Source organism: Sander lucioperca, chromosome 9 (genome assembly GCF_008315115.2).
Source record: "Sander lucioperca isolate FBNREF2018 chromosome 9, SLUC_FBN_1.2, whole genome shotgun sequence".
NCBI lineage: Eukaryota > Metazoa > Chordata > Actinopteri > Perciformes > Percidae > Sander > Sander lucioperca.
This window is the reverse complement of record NC_050181.1, coordinates 16,020,875-16,044,117: the sequence shown is the minus strand read 5'-3', so window position 1 is coordinate 16,044,117 and position 23,243 is coordinate 16,020,875. Positions and strand designations below refer to the sequence as shown.

Here is a 23,243-nt window from a genome sequence, read left to right as displayed (position 1 = left end):
GTGAAATGTGATGAAAAGCTGAATTGACATTAAGTTTTGCTGAAACACAGAACAGAACTAGTTCAATCTTCTCCACAGCATACACTGTTTGTGGTGCCCCTGGTGCAAGATGTCTGTGATCACGACAGCCCTAATGGACTGTATTTAGTAATCATGGAGTTTTTCTGATGTTTTGTGCTGTTTTTTTTTTTTGTTGTTGTTTTTCCTTCCAGGCCATTCAAAACCCCAGTGACTTCACGCTGCAGGAGCGAGCCTGGAACTCGGTCTGCCCGCTGGTCATCAAACTCAAGAAGTTCTACAGTTTCTCTCTCAGACTAGGTATGGTCACAGTGTAGAACAAAATGTCCTCCTCTTCTCTCATCTTTCGTCTTTTAAAAAAAATAAAAAATCAAAGCTTGTAATCTCTTCTGTGTGTATGTGTGTGTGTGTGTAGAGGAGGCTCTGCAGAACTTGTTGGAGTGCCTGACCTGTGCGCCCTTCACGCCCACTCAGCACCTGGAGAGAGAGCAGGCGCTGGCCAAACAGTTTGCTGAGATCCTCCACTTCACTCTGCGCTTCGATGAGCTCAAGGTCTGCTGGAAACACTGTGCTTCAGTCACTCTTCCCTCATTAGTCCACTCAGTGCCACACCCTTACACTTTATTTTATTTTTTATTTTTTTTACTGTTTATTAAGTGGTGCTAAATGCGTTTTTGTCCGAGCTCTGACTGTTTTCTTGTGTCCCTTCAGATGAGAATTCCTGCAATCCAGAATGACTTCAGCTACTACAGAAGAACCATCAGTCGGAACCGGATAAACAACATGAATGTGAGTTGTCCAGAAGCTGTTATCGATTTAGATCTACCTTAGCTGGCACTAGGCTGACAGCCATTTTTATTCTGGGGGTTTTCAAATCCACATACAAGAGGAGACCATCTTAAGGGATCGTTGATCGTAGTTTTAGCGGCGTGTCCCACACCGTCGCCACCGTTTCTTTGCTGTCTGCCTAGTGTGTCTAGACGGGGTAAACCTATCCCAATCTGGCGGCGATTTGATTTCGCCCTGCAGCTCAGGCTGGAAACCTGTACGTCTATCTATCCTGCTTCCGTTACAAATTTGCGGGAACCAATCACAAACTGGCTTATCCACCTGGCGCGCTATTGGCGGGTTTAACACGATGACGATAGAGAAGCGAAAGCAAGCCGAAAAAGAGAGGGTTCTCTGCACTTCTGCAATCCACAACAATCCGGTGCAACCAGGGCAGGACTAAACAGTGTAGAGTAAAAAAAGAATCTGTGCAACACAGATGTCTTCTTACTTTATAGTTTTTTTTTTTTATTTAGTTTTTTTTTTTTTTTAAGGTGCATAACAGTGACGTTTCAACGTAAAATTACATCGTCATCAGAGTCCTTTAGCGTTTTTGTTTACATTCAACAAGCCGGCCACCGAAGCGCAGCAACCCGTTGCTGTCGCTGCTGTTTTTAAAAGATTTCAAAGACAAGATTGAGCTTGGTCTGGTGATAGCCAGACTATAGCGTGTCAGCACCTCTGGCTTGAAAGCGCTGTGTTTTCTACTTTCTCGGTAGTTTCCGCACACATCATTGCAAGTTGTATGATAAAGTGGGTTTGTCTTCTTTATACAACCGTAGAATGGAGCACTGGTGTATTTTTCTTTATGAGGCCGTGTTGCACCGGCTGCCTTCTTATTTATGTTCTCTACTGATGCCTAAAGCTGTCGGTAGCTGCACCCTTCGGTCACGGACACATGATGTACGTCATTCCTCGAACCCGTACTGTGTTTGGTGGAAGTGCTTTTGGTGTGAGCTACAAAGTCACCTTAATCTAGATTATTCTATTAGCGTGGAAGATTAAAAAATAAAATATATATATATATAGGATAAAGGACTTCCTGACCACTGAATGCACATGTCCTGTTACAGACTTCTGATTTTCTTAGTGTTTATTAATGTCATTTTTCTGTTTTGTATTAAGTCAGTTGTTTGCTGTTTGTTACAGTATGTTGAAACTTTGATGCTGCCGCCTTGGCCATGACTCCCTTGTAAAAGAGATTCTGGATCTCAATGGGATTATTTCCTGGTTAAAAAAAGGTTAAATAAAAAAATTCCATTGATTATTGAAGTGCATATTTAAGTGTTTGGCACGCCTGGCACTATATCCATGGTATTGCTGCTTTTTATTCATAAATCGCAACCTGGTTATTACTACTCTGTACAATACAATACATATGAGGGAGATGCTGGTGCATTGGAAAATACAGAATGAACCCTCCTACCTGACCCTCCTGTTTGTCTGTGTTGATCGTTTGTGCGCCTACAGTTGGACATTGAGAGGGAAGTCAACAACGAGATGGCCAACAGGATGTCTCTGTTCTACGCCGAAGCCACACCCATGCTGAAGACACTCAGCAACGCAACCACAAACTTTGTGACAGAGGTGAGAGGGCTGACGCTGAGTGAGAGCAACGAACTCGCCACACAGTCGCCGTTTTCTAACTCCGCAAATCTCATCTCGCGCTTAAAGGAAACGTATTGTGAAACAACTCACGTTTTCAGTGCTTGTGCACATACACTTGGCTATCTGGAGTGCCTTCCAAAACCACAAAACAGTGAAATAAGACAGCCCAGTCAGTTGTTTGTGGACTGCTTAGATCAGAACACATGGGATTCAACAAGCCATTCAGCCATTCAGCGTTTCAGACATACAGGTATATTCAGACACGCCCAGTATGAGAAAACAATGTGTGTTGTTTTTTTAGAGTATTAACATAATATAACATTAGAGCAGGTAAACATATTCTAGTAGAAACCCAAAATACAAGTATGAACCTGAAAATGAGCATGATATGTCTCCTTTAATAATTGAAGACATTCCAACGTTTGTTGCATCCGTTGCCGTCATGCTGTGGCTCTAACGCAGCTCTTACAGTAGTGTTGCTCTCTGAATACTTGGATGACAAAGTCCAACCGTACACATGTTCAAATACTGAACACCTGATCTAACCTGTGAAAGGATTTGTACGTTGTTCTTCTTCCTTATTTCCTGTTTAGTGTCAGAAACCACATCGTAATATTGTAACAATTCAATGTCTTGTGTAGAACAAGACTCTTCCGCTGGAGAACACGACAGACTGTCTGAGCACCATGGCCAGCGTCTGTAAAGTCATGCTGGAGACACCGTGAGTCATGATGCGCACACACACACACACACACACACACACACACACACACACACACACACACACACACACACACGGAAACCTTGATTGGTTAAACGCATTCAGGTCACAGTCATTCACTCAGTCTCATGGCGCGCATGGATTCGTCCAATTGCACACTAACAAATCATATACCCAAAGTGTCAATACTGATTATTTACTTTTTCCTTTCTAATCCTCTCTCTCTCTCTCTCTCTCTCTCTCTCTCTCTCTCTCTCTCTCTCCGTGTGTTTAGGGAATATTCGAGTCGTTTCAGCAGCGAGGACACGCTCTTGTTTTGCATGAGGGTCATGGTCGGAGTCATCATTCTTTATGACCACGTCCACCCCAACGGCGCCTTCAACAAGTCCTCCAAGATAGACGTAAGACACACACACACACACACACACACACACACACACACACACACACACACATACACACATACATCTTTATATCTTTACAAAATCTTTATAAAACAATGTTTAGACTAATACAAAAAGAATCCCTCTCCGTCTGGTCACTAATGACTAGCAGTGTGTGGAGGTGTCTGTATCTGCAGAGGCCCTCTGCCTGCGTTTTCTCTTTTCTTTTTTCTTTGGCGAGTGCGGGACGTTTCTGGGCGGTAACAGAGAGCCTTTGGGCCCCACGGAGACAATAACAGCGTTCTCATCTCCAACCGCTGCGTTGCTGATATCGACACCCAAGTCAACTAACACAAAAACCGATAGCAGGGGCTCTGTCTACAAAAAGTGAAGCTCTTATGTAACGGCGTGGATCTGTTTGGTGATGTAGCTCTGCTGGTGTCTCCTCAGATGAAAGGCTGCATAAAGGTTCTCAAGGACCAGCCGGCAGACAACGTGGAAGGCCTCCTGAATGCCCTCAAGTAGGTTCACTTTGCATTGTGGGGGGGGGGGGGGGGAGTATTTCTGTGTCAGTTTGTCACTGTTTGACTTTCATTAAACATCAGATGCTGATATTGACAGTACAGATACTGGCCAGCAGTCCCATCCACTAGTCTGAAACACACATTATAGTCCTTCTGCCCAGGGAAGTTATGGAAAGCTGTGTATTTCAGTCAATGTATTTTCTAATGTATTCCACTAATGTGTTCCATGTGTATTAGTTTGATAAGATAGTTCTGAGGAAAAAACGTATACCAATATTTCTTTTTTTACTGTATTACTGTGTCAAAAAAAATGTAGACATTATCACAAACTTTTGGCCACTGGCAGCTTCAATAGAACTACAAAAGCCTGGTTCCCCTTTACGAATTTTTTAATTGAATTTTCATTTATTCTGAGTCGCAAATGCACTGATGAAAACATCGATCAGTGTGCATATGTCCGTTATGGATTACTGCTTTTATATTCAGACAAGAAGGAATAAACTACTTTTTATAGAAAGAAAAAGGCTTTGACTGCGGTTCACTTTTTGCTGCTTCCAACGTTGCCTGATTTCTGGATATACCAAGCACATTTTTCTTCACTTTCCTGGAGCACGAGCGGGTAGCTGACAGGAACATCGCAACTGTAGTGTTGGAAAAAGGTTGAGAAATAAAAAAGTCGCGACCATAATGCTGGCTATTTGCCGTGTCTACCCTTCACAATAAAAGCATAGCTTAAATTCACTTAGAGCATTTCGCTAAGATCAAATCAATATCAATATCAAACAAAAGCCAGACACTACTGTATATTGTATTAACCCTCCTGTTGTCCTCGGGTCAAATTTGACCCATTTTCAAAAACGTTTCTATATCAGAACTTTGGGTTTCAACCAAATTAAAAAAAAAAAAAAAAGTAACGTGGATGGTTCCATACAGGGCTCTTCACAATTCAATTTTCTTAATTGCGATTAATCGTTGAATTTCTATAGTTAATCGCATGTTTTATCACATGATTAAAATTCTATTATTTTGCATTTCAGAACTGTTTAAGTACATATTAACAATGGAAAGCCATTCTTACCAGTGTATCTTGATTGGGAATCAAATGAATGCAAAGAACGTGACTTTATGAACTTGATTTTAAGATTTGTATTTGTTTATTATATATTTAATCTAGTCACACATTTGAATTTAACAACAACTTTTAATGCACCATGAGGCTGTAAATTACCAGTTTCATTGAACGCACCGTCTGTGTTTTTCCGACAACAGCAGCTGCAGATTGTTACATCCCGGTGTTGAATCCTCTACAGTGAAATACAGACAAACTTTACACCGTTTAGTGTTAGCTGTCAGCATTGTAACCGTGTTTAATCCAGCTACTAGCTAGTGGTAGGCTAACGTTAGCTGCTGTCGAAATCCGCGTTGCTATTCCTGCAGCAGCAGGATGCGTTAACGAGGAAGTACGGCAAAATAGTAGCCTGTTAGGCACGACGCAAAGCCGAGTGAAGTGAAAATAAATTAAGAAATGGCGGCATGCGACAAAAAAATTGATAAAAGAACGTTGAAAAAAGTGACAAAAATGTCAGGAAAAAAATCACAAAAACGGCAAAAGGCGCAGAAAAAAAAATCGGGAAATGTGACAAAAAAAAACTTGGATAAAAGGGACAAAAACGTTGAAAGTGACATAAACATCGGGGGTGTTGAAAAAGACGACCAAAACGGTGGAAAAAATAGTTCTAATTTAATTTTTTTTTTTTTTACTGTTGATCATCTGTCCATTGTATAAAGCCCGCCCTGACAATTTGATTGGTCTGAACAGCTCTGGTTCGAGCACAGTTGCTCCACAACGGATCAAGTCCAGACTGAACTTCCCGACCTCAAATGTTGTGGGCGGGGCTAAGTTCAGCTGGCATCCAGGCTATACATCACACTGACTAGACTTCAAATTGACTTCCTGTAGCATGTGCACAGGGCTCTAATGTAGTGCAAGAAGAGATTAGGGTCCTTAGTGCTGATGGGCAGTCTGATCTTGTTCTTTTCATTGTGCAGAGTCCCGCTAACACACACCGTAATGTTTGTATCTCCTCAGATTTACCACAAAACACCTGAACGACGAGTCCACTCCGAAGAACATCCGGACGATGCTCCAGTAATGTTTGTTCTGTTTTTTTTATATATATATATATATATATATATATATATATATATATATATATATATATATAAAGAGGATCAATGCTCTGACCTCAAATAAGATGTATATGTTTACATTATTTAAAAAGACTCAATGTTAATACTTGTGTGTTATGGCATAGTCATTCCCTCCAAGCTATTGCAGAACATGTACCTTCTACTTTGCAAAAAAAAAAACAATACGAAAGCATCACTTGAATTGCCTCTACTGTTAACAGCTGTCAAAGCGCCAGTGATGCTACCTTTCAGCCTTATAGAACTGGGCGTTGCTAGCAGCACTCTGAAAAATTCTCCTTCGACCAATCTTCTCAATCCTTTATTCGACAATGGAATGAGTTTAGTGTACAGCGTTTTTTTCACCTTGGTTTTCTGAAGCAAAATAAATCTTTTTTTTTTTTTTTGAAAGTGAACATTTTAAATTGCTTCTCATTTCTATCACGATGACAGTTTGTGTCAACATGTATTAAAACAAGTGAAGTTGTTTCTGTCTTTTGAGCTCCAGAAGAATGAGACGTAATGACCGAAATCAGTTCGTGTTCACATGGACGCGCGCGTGTGTGTGTGTTGCCGTGAATGGCTGAATATTAAAGCAGATAAGGGATCGATTGGTTTGATGTACGTGTCACTGAAAAGCGTTTGAGTGTTTTCAGTTTTTGTAGTCAGCTGTTGTATTTGTCTTTTTCCAGTTCTTTTTATTTTTTTTGTTCAAACTCCAATCTTGTGCAACTGTTGAAATAAATCCACTGTGAACACAAAACTCACTCTGCACATCCAGTAAGATCCAGTATGTCGAGGTGTGCTTCCGTGTCGAGGTTTGAAAAAGGGGCTGCGATGATATCAAATCAACCAACCAAATGTTGTATTTAATTGTTATGTGGCAAATGCTCCGAGTGATGTTCCGCCATGTTTTAAGTGACTTACTTTGTGGCTTTTTGTATTAAACAGAAAAAAAATGCATTTCTCTAAAAGAGAGACCAAAAAAAAAAAAAACTTCCATTCTGAATAAATGACTTGTGCTTCTTAACTGAAAAAAAAAAAAGCTTTTGTTTTATCTCTTCCCTGATTGGTTAAAGCAGTGTTACTCATTGCGAAGCTCGCCAATCTTTAATTTGTGGCTCGCATGGCAGAATGATCATGCAGTCAATACAGATTTCATAAAAAACATTCAAAACAAGCAGGGCTACGACATATCCCTAAGTCTGCTCTATTACAAATAAGTTATTAAAAAAAAAAATACCCAAAACAGTGGCATTACAAGATGGAAATATAGTCTAAAAAAGATATTTAATCTTGCTCTGCCCTTCCGTCCCTTGCCAGTTTGAGAGGACTTTCCAGCTCTTTACACCGAATGTGCTCTTGGATGGTTGATACATGATGGGCTAATGTAGAAACAAATGGCATATTGTATGTTTAGGGATGACAGATTGATAAGCAGACATGCTATTTCTGACTGGATGTACAGTAACTTTTGATACTTTGCTGTATAAGTGGCTCTCCTGTTGACTTTGTCCTATCAGTGTGGCTCTCATGAAAGATATAGTGAAGACCACTGAGTTGAAGGATTATTAGGTAACACTTTACTTGAAGGTATCTACATAAGAGTGACTGTCATGAACACATGACACTGTCATGACACGTGGACCCTAACCATAACTTGTCGTGACAAAAACCGAATGACAATGACAGAAGCGTTATGACTTGTTTATAATCTTTATGACACGTTCATGACCGTGTCATGTCACTCTTATGTAGGAGGGGGTGGGAGAGACCGGTGGGATCAGGTTCATCTTTCTTTCTTTGATATTGTTCGACATGTTTAAAACCATATTTGAGTTTTTCTACACCCAGGACCATTCAAAGCCGGAGAATTGACAGATTGAAATAATGTACACTCCAAAAAAAATGTGCCTTAAAAATTGGACTGCTGAAGGGAAAAAGTTGATGACCTTTCAAAATTGCCTTTGCGTTTTGTGAGTACGATCATTGTCACTGGTCATAGATCTATTGTATATTACTGCTCTCCTGGCTCACTCTATTCATATCACAACATGGGTATTCCTCTTCATTTCCTCAGTAATCAGCTGAGCAGCAGCAGCTCCCAACATACTCCAACTAACCTGCTCACCAGATCGGACAATCCCATCATCCGTGACTGTTGCTTAAAGTGTAATGACGGTTCATTGTTCCTGTTGTCTCTGAAGTGTGTATGAAGGAATCAACTAATAAACACATAGATCTGTTGTGAAGGTGCTTTTTCTTTTGGGTAAAACTTTTTTTTTTTTTTTTAAACTTCCACTTTTCCAGAGAATAACTGCAGATTTCAATTTTACCATCTAACATGCTTTTATGATAGCTTTATGACTCCACCACACAATCATCCCCCCCCTCTGTGATCATAGAACATGGAACTGTCTGTGGCTTATCACAACGTCGCCTTAAAGACTTGCACGAGCTGACAAAATCGTAGGACTTAACCTGTAAAGATTATTTAGACTTTAATTTGATTTCATCCATAAACTATATATACTGATCCATACACACTCCCGCCCTTTGACTAACATGTTAACATTTAGTTCATTAACATTAAATTAATGTCGGGTATTCACCGTTCATTTAGGTCTGTTTATTTTTTTTGATTCTCCTGTATTTAGTAATATATACGTGTGTGTGTGTGTGTGCGTGTACGTGTACGTATGATACTGATATTTCATATCCGACTGTTAAAAAGAAATGATCATGATGGATGTACACAAAGCTTCCCCTCTTTGCTACTGTGTGTTGAATGTGAGATGATGTTTTGAATACTGAGACAAAAGTTTGTTTGTCTTAAACTGACAGTTATTGTTTAATATTTTTGGATATTTCTCAGACTCACTGTTTATATACGTTGCTTTGGCTTTGTATTGCATATTGAATGGGATGTGTGGATTGGATAATAAAGGTGGTACATTTCTTATTCAGACTATGTTTCCTTTGCTTTTCTTATTTGCAATATGTGAGACATATGGAAGCAAATAAGAGACGTACGCGTTTGAATTTTAACAGACACTGAAAATGCTATAACGTGAATTATTTCAACTTCACTGATGTTTGATTTGAATTATTTTCTATTTGAATTTCTTTTCAATTTGAATTTTTAGATCTGAATTTGACCGATGGAATTTGAGCAACCTGAATCTTTTGTTTTTATTCTGAAACTTCAATTTTTGGATCTGAATGTGTGACCATTTAAAAAAAAAAAAAGAATTCAAATTCAGCTTTTGAAATTGCATATTAAGACAGTTCATGGTTTTATTTTAAAGAGGGGGAATTCAGAACAAATACAATCAGATACATGGCAAAGTAAAATATTTCAACATTAAGTATTCAGTGGCTGTTAAAAGTGAAAGTAGTGAAATACTTTAGTCTCTTATTTGCTTCCATAGATACACAACTACCGTTCTCTCCATATCAGATAACTATGTATTGTTATATTATTCTAATAATGAAAGGTACACTGTGGAGCATTTTGCTGGCACATAGCTACATTTCTAGGCATATTTGAATCAGCTGCTAGTGGTCAAAACCTTCACAGTGTAAGAATTACATCTGGAAAAAGTTATTAAAAACAATCACAGAACTGTTTAAATATTCAAGATGCTGTCCTATAACTATCAGGCTTCTAACTTGTTTTATAGCTGTAAAAAAAGTGATTTTTCTCCTTCAGTGTAAAGCCACGGGGAGGTGTAAGTTCTGTAAAGTTTCAGATGATTCAGCCCTTAAGTAATTTCTGCCAATTTCTTTTCGCACAATGTCAAAAATAATGATATGTAAATGTCAAATTTTCATCATCATTTTCATGTCTCTTCTAATCTCCAGCCAATGCAGTGTTTACACAATAGCTTGCAAAGAGAATGCATTCCATGTGCAAAAACATGGAATGCATTCTACAACTGAAATGTCTTATAAAATTCTTTTTTTCTTTCCCATGTGAAGCTGTAGCTCTAAATCGGGTCCTGAAGCTGTAGTTGTGCCGTCGCCCTGACGATGGCGATGGCTCACTTCATGTCTTGTGTGTGTGTGGAGCAGGAACAGTCCAGGGCTGAGCCTGGAACAGCTGTGTACCTAGGAGCGATAGAAACAGTCCCTGCATTCCACTCCATTATAGACAGAATACCAGCTGAGATCAGTTGCATTGTTTTTTTAACCAGCGCAGCAGTTTTCAGATTACATTATGTGCTTACATAATTGCAAAGGGGGTTCTGGACTGTTGTAGAAAGAAGTGGTGATCTTTAATGCAATATCTACATTGCCCATTATCAGCAACCATTCATCCAATGTTCCAGAGGCACATTCTGTTTACTAATCTGATATTTTAAAAGGATAACTGAGAAAACATTGGAGAACCCTTTTGCAATTATGTAAGCACATAATGTAATCTGAAAACTGCTGCGCTGGTTAAAAAAAACAATGCAGCTGATCTCAGCTGGTATTCTGTCTATAATGGAGTGGAATAGAAATTTCTAAGTGACCCCAAACTTTTAACTGGTAGTGTGTGTGTGTATGTATATGTATATATATATATATATATATATATATATATATATATATATATATATATATATATAATGCTCAGGAGAATCAATAAGCCCCACTCAGGAGTTAGTAACTAACATAAAAATTTCTAATAGGATCACTGACTGCACACAGTCTGAGACTTTCTTGCGGAGCCAGTGATTTTAATGGTCCTGAATACTTTCTTGCTGTGTGGTTACATCACATTCAGCCCGGAGGAGTGGACCAGTGGGGATTGCTTACTGGGAGCGCTCCGGTGTGTTCGCTGGGCCGCCCGGAGCGCCTCCACGCTCAGCCGGGGCACCGCCGGCCTCACCGGGCCCGGACGGATCCCAGCATTCCACCGGGCCAGGCGCAGCATGCTCTTGGCCGTCTCCTTGGTAACGGCGGGCTCGGGACTGCGAGCAGCCCAAGAAGGTCGAGACTGGGTCTCATGATGAGGAGGAGGAGGAGGAGGAGGGGGAGGAGGAGGATGTTGGGGTCTGCAGTTGGAGCTGAGAAACATCTGAAGCAAGAGAAAGACAAAAGGTTCTCAGTACAGCTGCAGAGATGAATCGATTAATCGATTAGTCGTCGACTGTTAAATTAATCGTCAACTAATTTGATAGTCGATTAATGGTTTTTAATGAAAAACAAGAACAAATTATCTGATTCCAGCTTCTTATTCAGTTATAATAATTTTTTTTAATTAAAAAAATAAATAAGAATTCTCAAAATTGTAGCTTGTTGAATGTGAATATCTTGTGGTTTCTAGACTCCTCTGTGACAGTAAACTGAATGTCTTTTGGGTTGTGGAGAAAACGAGACATTTGAGGACGTCGTCTTGGGCTTTGGGAAACACTGATCGACGTTTTTCGCCATTTTCTGACATTCTATAAAGCACGCAACTAATCCATTAATCTGGAAACTAAATCGACGGATTAATGGTAACAATCGTTAGTTGCAGCCCTAATAGTTATCAGAGAACGGGGAGGTTACCTTAATGACCAAAATGTTTAGAAAAATTGAAATTTAACATGATTCCAGGTGCATTGTGTTGTTATTAGTAACTGTATCCAGGAAAAATAATGATGTATGATGATTTCACCAAAGCCAGAATATTAAATGCCACAGTGTCCTCTATCTCACCCTCTTCTCCTCCCTCACCCCCATCATCAGCATCATTTGGCTTCCCCCCCCCCCTCTGTCCCCTCGCTCCCTCCCTGAGCAGCCCATCATTAACATGCTCTTCCTGTGTAAGCGATGCTCCATAATGCATGATGCCTGCTGGCTGCAACAGTCTCCAGAGGATCCTCCATGTTTACACACACCCCAGTGGGGCCATGGCAGCAGTGATGGATGCAGTGTGCTTTACCAGCGATTTGGCTTTGCGTAGTTTGTAATGTGCCTCAGACAGTGTTTTCTGGCTCCCGCCGTCTGGCTGTGATGTGTTGTTGCCGCGGCGGCCGCTGGAGCCTCTGCAGAAAGACAGACGAGGCAGTGAGCAGGCGGAGCAGCATCTTTTTTTTTTCATCTTTGCATCGGAATTATCTGCAGACGACGAGGGTCAAAAGAGCAAAACGGGGGCTTGTCGCTCTGCAGATAATGGACAAAAGAATGCTTTTAACTCGTAATGAACCATGATGTTTCACATTTAGCTTGTGCCTGTTATGCGCTTCCCCCTTGTTTTTCTTCTGGCTCTCAGGTGCTCCCATACACTGTAAATATTAATGAACAGTGCATTTGTGACGTCACCCATTGGTTTGTGGAGATCTGCTATCCGTCGTTGAGTTTGCCGTTACGGGCGCACCCATCCTGGTTGCGGATGTGACGATTTTAGACGAGAGGGAGGAGTGAATACGTTACGTTACACACTTTCACTGGCAATCGCATCATAGCCACGCCCTTAAACACCCCCTGCTTTAACGCAGATTTTTTCATTATTCAAAAACATTAAAATCATTCTGTGTTGCAGAAAACTTGAAACTAGCGATTGAGACCATAAACTCATTATGAAAATGTTTACTGAGGTAATAAATCAAGTGAGGAGTGGGTCACTTTCTCATAGACTCCTACAGAAACCGACCTCCTTTTGCAACCACACGTGTTGCCCCCTGCTGGAATTCAGATAGAATGCAGCTTTAAGGCACTTCCGCATTTGCAGCACTTCGCTGAACCAGATGCGTTGTCCATTAATATTAACAGTCTATGGGGGTGCTCCTGATTTGGCCAATAGCGGGTGGCCCCGCCTCCTATAATCAGTCCTTCCAGAAAAAAGTTTTTTTGTGATTGTTGCGGGCAAAAATCCTTGATTATGCGGCACGTTTTCTTAAAAAATGCGATGGAATATGCGGGATATTTATGCAATTTTATGCGATGAAATTGCGGGAACTTGCAGTTTTTGCAAGATCTTCACAATCCTACCTACAGCACCTTTAAAAGGTTTTGATTAATTTGACCAATTGTAATGTCCTATTTGAAAACTGCACCCCCCCCCCTCCTCCTCCTCCTCTGTGCTGCAGCCTTACGCTCTGACAGCTGCTTCACTGGGCTCCAGGTTGTCCAGGTAGTTGAAGCGTAGTGTGTCTGTAGGACGTCTGTCGGAATCTTTCCATGGTGGCGGTGTAGTCGGCTGCTTCTCCTTTCTGAACCCCGTCCTGGAGATGCCTCCACGGGTCTGGGCGGGGGTGGTGGAGGTTGATCGCTCCTCGCTGATGAAGGCCGGTTCAGACACATCTCCATGTCTGCTGCTGATGGCTGATACGTGTGGAACCACAGACTGCTGCTGGGATGAGACAGCCTGGACATGGACAATAGACTTTTAATAAACGTTATATTGTAGTTACCCTCATGAAGGTTTCTCCTGAGCCGTAGGGCAGGATATCCAAGCAGGTCCGGCCCGTGGCAAAGGCTATAGTGAAATGCTAGGGGCCCCGGCAGTCCAAATGAGTAAGAAAAGTTAGAGATAATAAGAAGAATGTGCCAAATTTTTTTTTTTAAATGTAGAAAAAAGCGACAATAACTATTGGGGGAAAAAAAGCCAAAATAGTCGAAAAGAACGTCAAAAGCGTAGAGAAGAACGTCAAAAACGTTGAAAAGAACGTTGGAAAGAACGTTGGAAAGAACGTAAAAAGAACGTCAAAAAGAATGTCAAAAGTGTCGGAAAGAACGTCAAAAAAGAACATCAAAAATTTTGAAAAGAATGTGAAAAACATCAAGGAAGGTCAAAAACGTTGAAAAGAACGTCAAAAAGAACGTCAAAAACGTCGAAAGAAACAGGTAGCCTACAATAATCGTCAAAAGAAATGAAATTTAAAAAAAAGTTGAAAAGAACGTCCAAAACGTCAAAAGAAACATCGGAAAAAGCGACTAAAACGTCGAAAGAAATGCCAAAAAACATCACAAAAAGCGAAACAGAAAGAGCTGAAATCTTGGCCAGGGCACCACATTGGTTATACAGCTCTCTGTCTTTGAGATGTGAATCCTGTTTGATTGCTGAGCTAAGTGTGCATCTGGTCTCCTGACCTGCAGCGAGGTGACTCGCAGCTCCTGCAACGTCTGGATGTAGAGCCTCTTCCAGACGGCCTGCTCCAGCGGGGTCGGGGAGAAGTTGATGCACCAGCCGAGCCTCACACACTTTGGCATCCACAGCTGGTCCAGTTCCACTATGCTCCTCCAGAGCCAGCTCACCTGGATAAAAACACCCAGAGTGAGTGAGCTGGACAAGCCAGAATTCTCCACTGGCTCAGTAATAATGATCACACACCATTGTAATAGTGAAAATAGAAGATGGCTGTAGTGAAGATCCCTATTTTCTCTTTGAGAAAAGGCTGCCTTTCCCCCCTTTTCACTAGGCCCTGTTCCCAAAATGAATACTGTTTGTGTCTTCTTAATTCTTAATATCACTAATGTTGTAGGTTATTGTTTTAGTGTATTTGTTACTTTATTATTTGACATTGGCCTGTTCGGTAGGTTGTATGGGTTCATAGGGGGGTAGCTCAGCTGCTAACCAGCGTAATCAGGGAGAGTGGATGCAGGTTTGCCTCATTAGGTCTTTTCTGAAGGGAGGGGCTGGGCAATCCTAAAGTGAAGAACAATGGGTAAGATAGTTCTGCAGTAAATTACATGTTTATAATAATTGGGGTGCCTTTAGTAGTAGTGGGTGCACATATATGTATAAATAGTATTGTCGGCAGTAACTGATCTATCCAATTGTAATGATGTTTTGAGAAACTTAAGTGTTACTGTTGCTTGCTCAGGTCAGCTCACCCTATAACCACCTGTGCAGGTGGTAGGTTCCAATTAGTGTGTGTGTGTGTGTGTGTGTGTGTGTGTGCGTGTGTGTGTGTGCGTGTGTGTGTGTGCGTGTGTGGGGGGGGCTGAGTTAAAAAGGGCATCAGGAGAAGAAAGAGGGGTTGGCAGTTTGCTGTGAGATGGCTGTTTTTGTTTGCTCTTACTTTGCCTCAGTTTAATATTGTTTTTGTATTTTTGGTTTGAGGATATTTTGGGTATCATTTTTTGTTAATACAGACACAAATGGGGAACTTAAAAAGCCTCCTCTCCAGTCATCAAATGTGACACTCTTATTTTGGCACTGACCTACCTCACTTCCTCTCCTCTCCTTTCCTCATCACTGATTGGTTGTGTTCTTCCACCTGTCCACCTAATTACTTGATTGCGTTCACCTGTTCTCTCCCTCTCTTTCACTCTAAATGGGGCGGCAGCTGGAAGATGAGTCATATTTTGCACTTTAATTCTTTAATTAAACTAGTTTAATTAGTAGTCTAATGTATTGTAGTGGGTATACTGTAATGTATATTGGCCAGAATCTGCCTTTGGAAGAGGGGAGGGCCATATCATAGTGGGGGGTCTGGGTGTCCTCCCCCAGGGAAGTTTGGAGCATCAATGACTTCATTTCCTGTATTCTGACACACTTTTATGCACCAATTTACAGTGGAAATATCTTTATTTAGCCTATGTGAAGAAGATAAACACAGATGACAATTCAAAATATATTAAAAATATAATGGAAAGTATATTGTTGTATGTCATTGGGCATTTTTAAGTGGGTATATCCTGGAGCTTTCTTAGTGGGTATACTGCGTATACCTGGGTATCACATAGACTACACCACTGTGTGTGTGTGTGTGTGTGTGTGTGTGTGTGTGTGTGTGTGTGTGTGTGTGTGTGTGTGTGTGTATATACCTGGGCACATCGACAGAGGCTGCGTGGGTCCAGGAAGGAGAACAGGTAGAGGCAGAGGGCTCTGGGCAGCAGGCAGGTGAAGTCTGCGGCCTGCAGGGGGAGCCGGCTGCTCACAGTCAGCTGCAGGAACATCAGCTGCTCCACAGAACAACTCAGCACAAAGTCCTGCAGCAGCGCCTTCCTCTGGCTGTCAGACCACCTGGCAAACTGACAGACACAGGAAAGAAACAACACAATTCCTCCACATGGACTGTTTCAGCTGGATGGAGCTGGACGGACAAATGGACTCCACCGAGTGGGGTTTCCCACCACTAGCAGAGAGTTATTTGTGCTCACACTGAGCTCAGTGCACAGTGAAGAACCATCGGTGCATTAAGCGTATCTCCATTCATCATCGTCATTTTAACTTACCCACTTTGCCAGAAGCTTCCGCCTCTCTTCAAACACCTGAGAAAGAAGAGAAAAGTGAAAAAGATTAGTAATCCCATCAAACTGCATTAGCAATGACACATCGCGTGTATCAGCGAGCCCTGGATTGGAAACCACTGGCCTAAACTACCTCATTTAGGTAGCTACAACAATGAAATGCTGCTTGCACATTGATGCATCACTACTTACAATCTAATAATGTCATGTATAATAACATACCGGTCACATGGGCCATTTTACTGCAAAACGAGTACTTTTACTTTTGATGCTACTGATATCTTGGTACATTTTGTTGATAATGCTTCTGTACTTTCACTTTTGAATGCAGGACTTTTACTTGTAATAGAGTTTTTTTTATACACTGTGGAAAATTGCTACTTTCTCTTAAAGTGCTCATATTATGCTTTTTGGCTTTTTCCCTTTCCTTTATTGTGTTATATATCTTTTTTTTGTGCACGTTAAAGGTTTACAAAGTGAAAAAGCCCAAAGTCCACCCCAAAGGGACTTACCATCTCCAACAGAAAACACTGTTCACTAACTGCTCCAAACAGCTCTATTGTAGTCCAGCCTTTACTTCAGGGACAAATGTGGTCACTTTGTAACACACGTTATAATGCTCGCCTAGCTGCTAGCGTGGCACGCCCTCATACTCTGCTTCTGACTGGCTAGTAGTCCTTACCTAGCTACTGAGCATGTGCGACTCCCAACAAAGATGGAACAGAAGTGCGATGCCTCACTCTGTAGCTAAAACAGAGAGCTCAACACACAGGGTGAAAAGAGGAGCTGCAGCAATGTGCAGTACAACAAAAATGTAAACCTGTTCTGATATAACCTCTAAATGCAATTATGAACCTGAAAATGAGCATAATATGAGCACTTTAAGTAAGCTGAGTGAGTACTTTTTCCACCACTCGCAAAAATAAAACCAGTATTCTGACTGCCACTAACTTGTTTCATACTGTTTGAGAGTGGATGAGTGGCTGGACCTTGCTGTTGGACTCTGGGTGGTTCAGAGGAGTCCAGGCGCTCAGTTTGGTCTGCATCTTAGCACAGCTCGCAGATGACCTCGGTGCAACTGGCATCTTTCGAGTAATGGCTGGGTAAAGGGGATGTACTAAAATACACAAAACATTCCGACAACGTCATTACCATGTTTGCTTCTTACATTTTTTTGAGTGTATGTGCAGCATGCCACTTTACAGCGTCGGCCTGAGTGCTTTAAGGCTCATGTTTAGCCTCCTACTATATTAAGTTACATAACATGCCAGCTTTTATCTCACTTAAAATGGATTAAAGTCTTATAAATAATGCCAAATGATAGTCTTGGCACTGTGTCAGATGTCTTGTTCTCTAAATCCCCCATTCTTTTTTGACTATACAGTATGTTACTCTCCCTTGTTACCTAAACAAATAATCTCCATCTTGAATTCCGTAGCTTGTGAAAACAAGAGTTAGGAAAAACATAACAGTTTCAAAGTCAAAATGACCAAAATTCTAAGCTGACACAGTTAAGACTGCAGTTATAAGAGTTCACATTACTCAGAATAGTAAAACACTCCTCTGGTATTCTACTCACCATCAGTTCTGCTCTGCCGACAAAAGGAAACCAATCCTGAACACACTTTCTCTCTCTATGTGCATACCCCTGATGGCCTTTGTGTCCTGTACACTCAACTCTTCTTCTCCTTTTCAGCCCAATTCCCTGTGCACAGTTTACTCGTTTCCATAGTAACAGTGAGTGGACTCTCCTTACATGGGCTGGCTGTCACAGCAGCCTGTCACACACAGGAGGGGGTGCTGCAAAGCAAAGTAAACTGTGGCGGAGTGTGGAGTGTGCAGGCCACACTGGCTCTAATGATGACAAATAGAAATAGTGCAGAAGGCCTGACGCTGCAACTGCTGGGTAGACCATCTGCTTGTGATACACTGAGACTGCAAAAAAAAAAAAAAATAGTTTTCACAGCTTGTATACTTCACAACATGTTTTCATGAAATGTTTCAAACTTGCAGCATTCTGATATTTTGTTTGATTGTTTTATTTAACTAATACTACTGTACTTTTTGTCTGCTCAGCTTGTACATTTTTTCATTTTTCACATTCCTTGTGACCAGGATAACTTATTATGCTTTGACTGAAATGTTATTTCACTATCTGACCTTCTCGTCTTATTTGTCTTCTGTAAGCTGTACCATATGAGCTGTTGTTTGTCATATTTGCAAATAAAAATTTAAATTACAAAAAAAAGAAAAACTTGCAGCATTGCCCATTCACGTGCTTTGTACATGTAGATGTACATTTTGACATGGGAAAGACATCATTTTCTAACTCACTTTTTAATTTGTGTATAAAAAAACTATGCTAAATTGCCTGGCTATTTTAAATGAATATCAACATTCACAAACCGTGTAATTGATCAGATACATTTGTTTTAAATTAAAATAAATATATGTGACATGTAGGCTAAGTATTCATATATCATTATTATTATGAGCAATAATAGAAGTAGTAGTAGGCTAGGAGTAGTAGGTGGTAGTAGTAGTAATAATGTATTCCTTCCCTCTCTTCAATTGTTATTGTATATTTTTTGTTAAATTGTAAATTATATTGTATTGTTATACTGTATACTTAACAGTATTTTTTTATATTTCTTACTGTCTTTTCTGTTTTTATTCTTTATATGTTAAGTGAGTGTTGTACTTTGAGAGCAAAGATTAAAATTTGTTTACGCAAACCTGGCCAATAAAGCTGATTCTGATTCTGATTCTGATAGTGATATAACTTTGTGTTTCGCTGGTTTAATACGTTGGCTCTGTTTTTTAACGCTGCTGTATCAAGTTCTACCCCCGCTGTAGACCTATTGATACAACATGTTGGGCCTATTTTGCAGACGGCCAGCTAAAACTCTTAATTCCCACCAGTCTGAGAAGTTTTTCATTCAAAAGCAGGAAGCCTGCTCGTCCTCAGATGGGCGGCCGCGCGCAACGAAGACAGAACCCCGCTGTGAAGAAAGAGGCGGGGAGCTGCGTCAAGTTAAACAGACACACACTGAGCAAAACCGGAAACTAGCTTGCGGACCTTCAAAGTAATAATGCAAAATCTGCCATGGCAAAAAAAAAAAAAAATGTCAATGAAATTTCAGGCATACCATCATAACTTATACTACATAATTGTCATTTAGATTTATATTCAGCTGCTATAATTTACACTTAAGAAAAATTCCTCCTGCAAGTGATATTTTATTGTAGCCTATAATTACATTACAATTGTCAATACTGATGCATCAGTGAATATGAAAGTCCTGGTAAACTGAAAACAGAGATTTACTTGAAAACACATGATTATAAACATGTTATCATAATATTAATAACACATTTGTATGTGGTGTAACAAACTCAGAACACATATTTATTGTTGCTTTGCAGGACTTTAAGTACCATTTTATTGTTGTGGCTGGTTGAAGTAGCATTAAGCAACAGTAATCTATATCAATGCACTATATTTGATAAGCTCGTCATATGTTATATCAATCAATCAATCATTTATATAGCACTCCCCCCCCCCTACACACACACACACACACACACACACACACACACACACACACACACACACACACACACACACACACACACACACACAGATTTAGGCTACACATAGAATACATAAAACCACCCCTAAATAATGCCATTCAAAACAGGAGCAAGCTGAACCTAACCGAGGAAACGCCATCATATGTGAGGAATATGTGTAAGTATAAGTGAATTTATACAACTACAACAACAGCAACAACTCAACGTTTAACGTTGGCAATAAACTAAAAATAAAACTGCGTCACTACCTCACAAAAGTACTGACACGATGTGTTTTGCGCTGGGTCTTGTTCGTTCTGTTTGTCGTTGGTGAGGCTATTATTTTTTGTTCTGACTGGAAGACATTTTTAAAATGTCGCGGATTTGACGCTTGGCAGAGAGAGAGAGAAAGAGAGAGAGAGAGAGAGAGAGAGAGAGAGAGAGAGAGAGAGAGAGAGAGAGAGAGAGAGAGAGAGAGAAGGGGGGGCAGAAGGGGAGTGAGGCGGACAGAAGAGGACAGGAGGACACGAGAGGAGGAGGGTACTGGAAGGGGGGACATTCAGTCATTGTTACCAACTCGAGGAGCGACGGAGACCCCGTTGTTACACGTGAATTTGCGGCACAACATTCAGGTAAAGTTGCCTTTAATTTAACCAGTTTAGCTAACATTTATAACCGGAGTGTTTCTCATGAACAACCACCTCCGTTGCCGCCCAGGCTCAGTGCGGTGAATTACACCGGTACGCAGGCTACATATGCCACGGTTACTATCATTTAGGATGAACTAACCGTCATCTTTTGTCTCCACTGCGCTTCTTGACATTTTGTCTTATTCAACCATTTTTTCCCCGTAGTGAGTCAGTTACAGTGGGCAGGGTCAAACAAACAACAGTAATGAGCCTCCCGGTTCCGTTAATTGTAGAAGCTACACACTCACATTTATGAGGAGCCATTCATTTATGAATTCCCTGCTCGGAGCTATAGGAGGAGCCCGTTCATATTGACGCACAGGTAGGCTAAACGGAGGCACTAATCTCGCATTTATCAACCATTAAAATGCAGCTGGGCTTATTTGAAATCTGTGTTAAGTAGACACAGGTGTATGAGAAAGTAGCCTATTTTTTTTTTTCGTCAATAGAAAGGTAGGCTATTGGGTTGTCATGGGTGTGTACTGTCATGTAAATATAGCAATTTATGAAAAATGGTTGAATTAGAAAAGAAAAGGCTAAAATAATTACTTTTTCTAAACTGTAGTTAATCTACAAATTAAGGTTAATTAAAGTAGGCTACACCAATACCAGAAATAACAACATACCATAAATTCTGATAAGTCACTTCAATAAACTACAACAAAAAGCTGTAAATACCCACATACATGTTTAAATATAGCAATGATTAAGATATTTGCCCTGTATGACTGTTTTGCTGTTACTCATACTCCCTAGAATGATAAATTGCTGCTAATTCATTCTGTAAATGTTATCACTTATCTACACAACCACCCACCACAGTGAAATGCAATTATCATCTGTCTTGGAACCGCCTTTTGTGTGTTTTTCAGCTGCAGTCCATTATTTGTATCATTTCTGTAAAAGAAAAGAGAAAAAAACAACAACTTGCAACTGGTGTCCTGATGCCAAATGTATATTTTAAAATGTTGTGCATTTATTTTTCCAAACTGCAGGCTGAAGATCACATCCGTCGGTGGTAGTCATCCATATTTTCTCTGAAGCATTCATCACTGTTGGTGGAGGCAGGAGAGGGAGGAGTGCGAGCGGTCACAACGCAGCATCTTAAAGGACCACAGCATCTCCCAGGCTATGGAGGTCTCGTGATGACACACTGCTGCCGCTGACCGGAATCCCCACGGCGATGGAGGCAGCCAGCTTCAACTATGGCCGTGTTGGATTACGTTGCCCGACCCAGACTGTTTCTCTGTGAGTTGAAGAGGAGGAAGCGACTACTAGCCAGTCCTGGACTCTCCTTAAGCCTTGTGATCTCCCTTTCCTGGTGAATGAGCCAGAACGCTAACAGGGCTCAACACCTCTTCCTAGCCAGCCGTCCTCCTCCTGGGTCTTTCTTCTCTCCTACTGAACGGACCGGTCATGGATCTCCTGTGGTTGCTGTCCATGTCCATGTTGACGGCGTGCGTCGCCATCCCCATGGATGTGGCAGAGGGGAGCCACAGTCTGTTCACCTGCGAGCCCATAACCCTGCGCATGTGCCAGGGGCTGCCTTACAACTCCACGTACATGCCCAACATACTGAATCATTACGACCAGCAAACTGCCGCCCTCGCCATGGAGGTACAGTACACTGCACACATGTGAAAGATGTAAAAAAAAAAAAAAGCTTTGCGTTTCAAAGCTCCAGTTTGTGTTACTTGAAAACCTATTTTGTGCCAATAATCAATACTGATCTTTAATAGTGATTACATTTACTGAACCCATTTAGACCACACCAGGTCTACACCATTTGTAGTGCTCCCTGAAACATGGCAGCCACACCTATTCAGTGGAAGGGGAATATCTGGGATACATTAGGCCTATAATATACTAATGTTTAAAAAATATGGACATATAATATTCAAGAAATGAAAATATAATACATATAATATCTAATAAAACAAGTACCAATAGCTACTTTTTTTTCGTATTAATTTAAAGCTGTGTAAGGACACAAATTGGTAATTGTCTATCAAATAGGGCATTTACCTGATCAAAGTATTTTTCAGTGATTGCGGTATGCTGCATTATGAGAGACGTATTAGTCTCTGAAGTCATATATGGGAACATATGGAGAGAATGTCAGCCCATCGTCTGAAAATCTTTATGTTTGAGTCACATATGGTAATAGGCGGAGAGGATTTCAGGTCTATTGTGTTAGAAATGAATTCTCAACACATATTGTGTGTTATTCCAAAGTGTTAGCCAGTCATTACCTCCTCCCAAAAACTCACCTTATGGAGAGAACAAGGTTTATGTGGAAAATTGCGTATTGCATCTTATTTTTGACGCTGTAACCTTTTCTGTTTCCTTCCCTCTTTCTTCCTCAATGACCTTGTCGGAGCAGTTACCCCTGGTTCTTTCTAGGGGCCGAAACAATTCATCAACAAATTGATTATTTCATAGACAAACAAGTAAATTAAAACTATTTTCGTAATTGGTCATTTTTCATGTTTTCTATAATTTTAGATAGAATCCCTTTGACTGTAAGAAGGACAAAACAAGA

At 40.7% G+C, this 23,243-nt stretch overlaps 3 protein-coding genes across 8 annotated transcripts in view; 2 read left to right on the top strand and 1 right to left on the bottom strand.

Moving 5' to 3' along the window:
- fam49a (family with sequence similarity 49 member A) overlaps nucleotides 1-7,808 on the top strand; it is a 44,119-nt gene extending 36,311 nt beyond the window's left edge. For all 3 annotated transcript variants that reach the window (XM_036005378.1, XM_036005377.1, XM_036005379.1), the window contains 9 exons: nucleotides 213-318; nucleotides 434-570; nucleotides 730-807; nucleotides 2,317-2,433; nucleotides 3,096-3,175; nucleotides 3,450-3,576; nucleotides 4,009-4,079; nucleotides 6,172-6,272; nucleotides 6,308-7,808. In XM_036005378.1, coding sequence (XP_035861271.1) covers nucleotides 213-318; nucleotides 434-570; nucleotides 730-807; nucleotides 2,317-2,433; nucleotides 3,096-3,175; nucleotides 3,450-3,576; nucleotides 4,009-4,079; nucleotides 6,172-6,235 — 780 coding nt within the window. In that variant the 3' untranslated portion in view covers nucleotides 6,236-6,272; nucleotides 6,308-7,808. The remainder of the gene's footprint in view (nucleotides 1-212; nucleotides 319-433; nucleotides 571-729; nucleotides 808-2,316; nucleotides 2,434-3,095; nucleotides 3,176-3,449; nucleotides 3,577-4,008; nucleotides 4,080-6,171; nucleotides 6,273-6,307) is intronic.
- Nucleotides 7,809-9,410: 1,602 nt separating this feature from the next.
- On the bottom strand, nucleotides 9,411-18,450 carry fbxo16 (F-box protein 16). Its single transcript, XM_031295447.2, has 9 exons — nucleotides 18,019-18,450; nucleotides 17,429-17,556; nucleotides 16,425-16,460; nucleotides 16,014-16,220; nucleotides 14,334-14,498; nucleotides 13,337-13,608; nucleotides 12,184-12,286; nucleotides 11,073-11,334; nucleotides 9,411-10,379 (listed from the first exon to the last, which is right to left on the bottom strand). Exons 2-9 carry the CDS (start codon nucleotides 17,522-17,524, stop codon nucleotides 10,318-10,320), a joined length of 1,203 nt encoding a protein of 400 aa, XP_031151307.1. The 5' UTR covers nucleotides 17,525-17,556; nucleotides 18,019-18,450; the 3' UTR covers nucleotides 9,411-10,317.
- Nucleotides 18,451-20,470: 2,020 nt separating this feature from the next.
- The window catches only part of fzd3a (frizzled class receptor 3a), a 28,083-nt gene continuing 25,310 nt past the window's right edge, over nucleotides 20,471-23,243 (top strand). For 3 of the 4 annotated variants that reach the window (XM_031295446.2, XM_031295445.2, XM_036005375.1), the window contains exons 1-2: nucleotides 20,471-20,644; nucleotides 21,697-22,318. In XM_031295446.2, the coding sequence (XP_031151306.1) occupies nucleotides 22,118-22,318 (201 nt within the window). In that variant the 5' untranslated portion in view covers nucleotides 20,471-20,644; nucleotides 21,697-22,117. Of the gene's footprint in view, nucleotides 20,645-20,789; nucleotides 21,024-21,696; nucleotides 22,319-23,243 lie in introns of those variants that run through there. The other variant, XM_036005376.1, reaches the window with a different exon arrangement.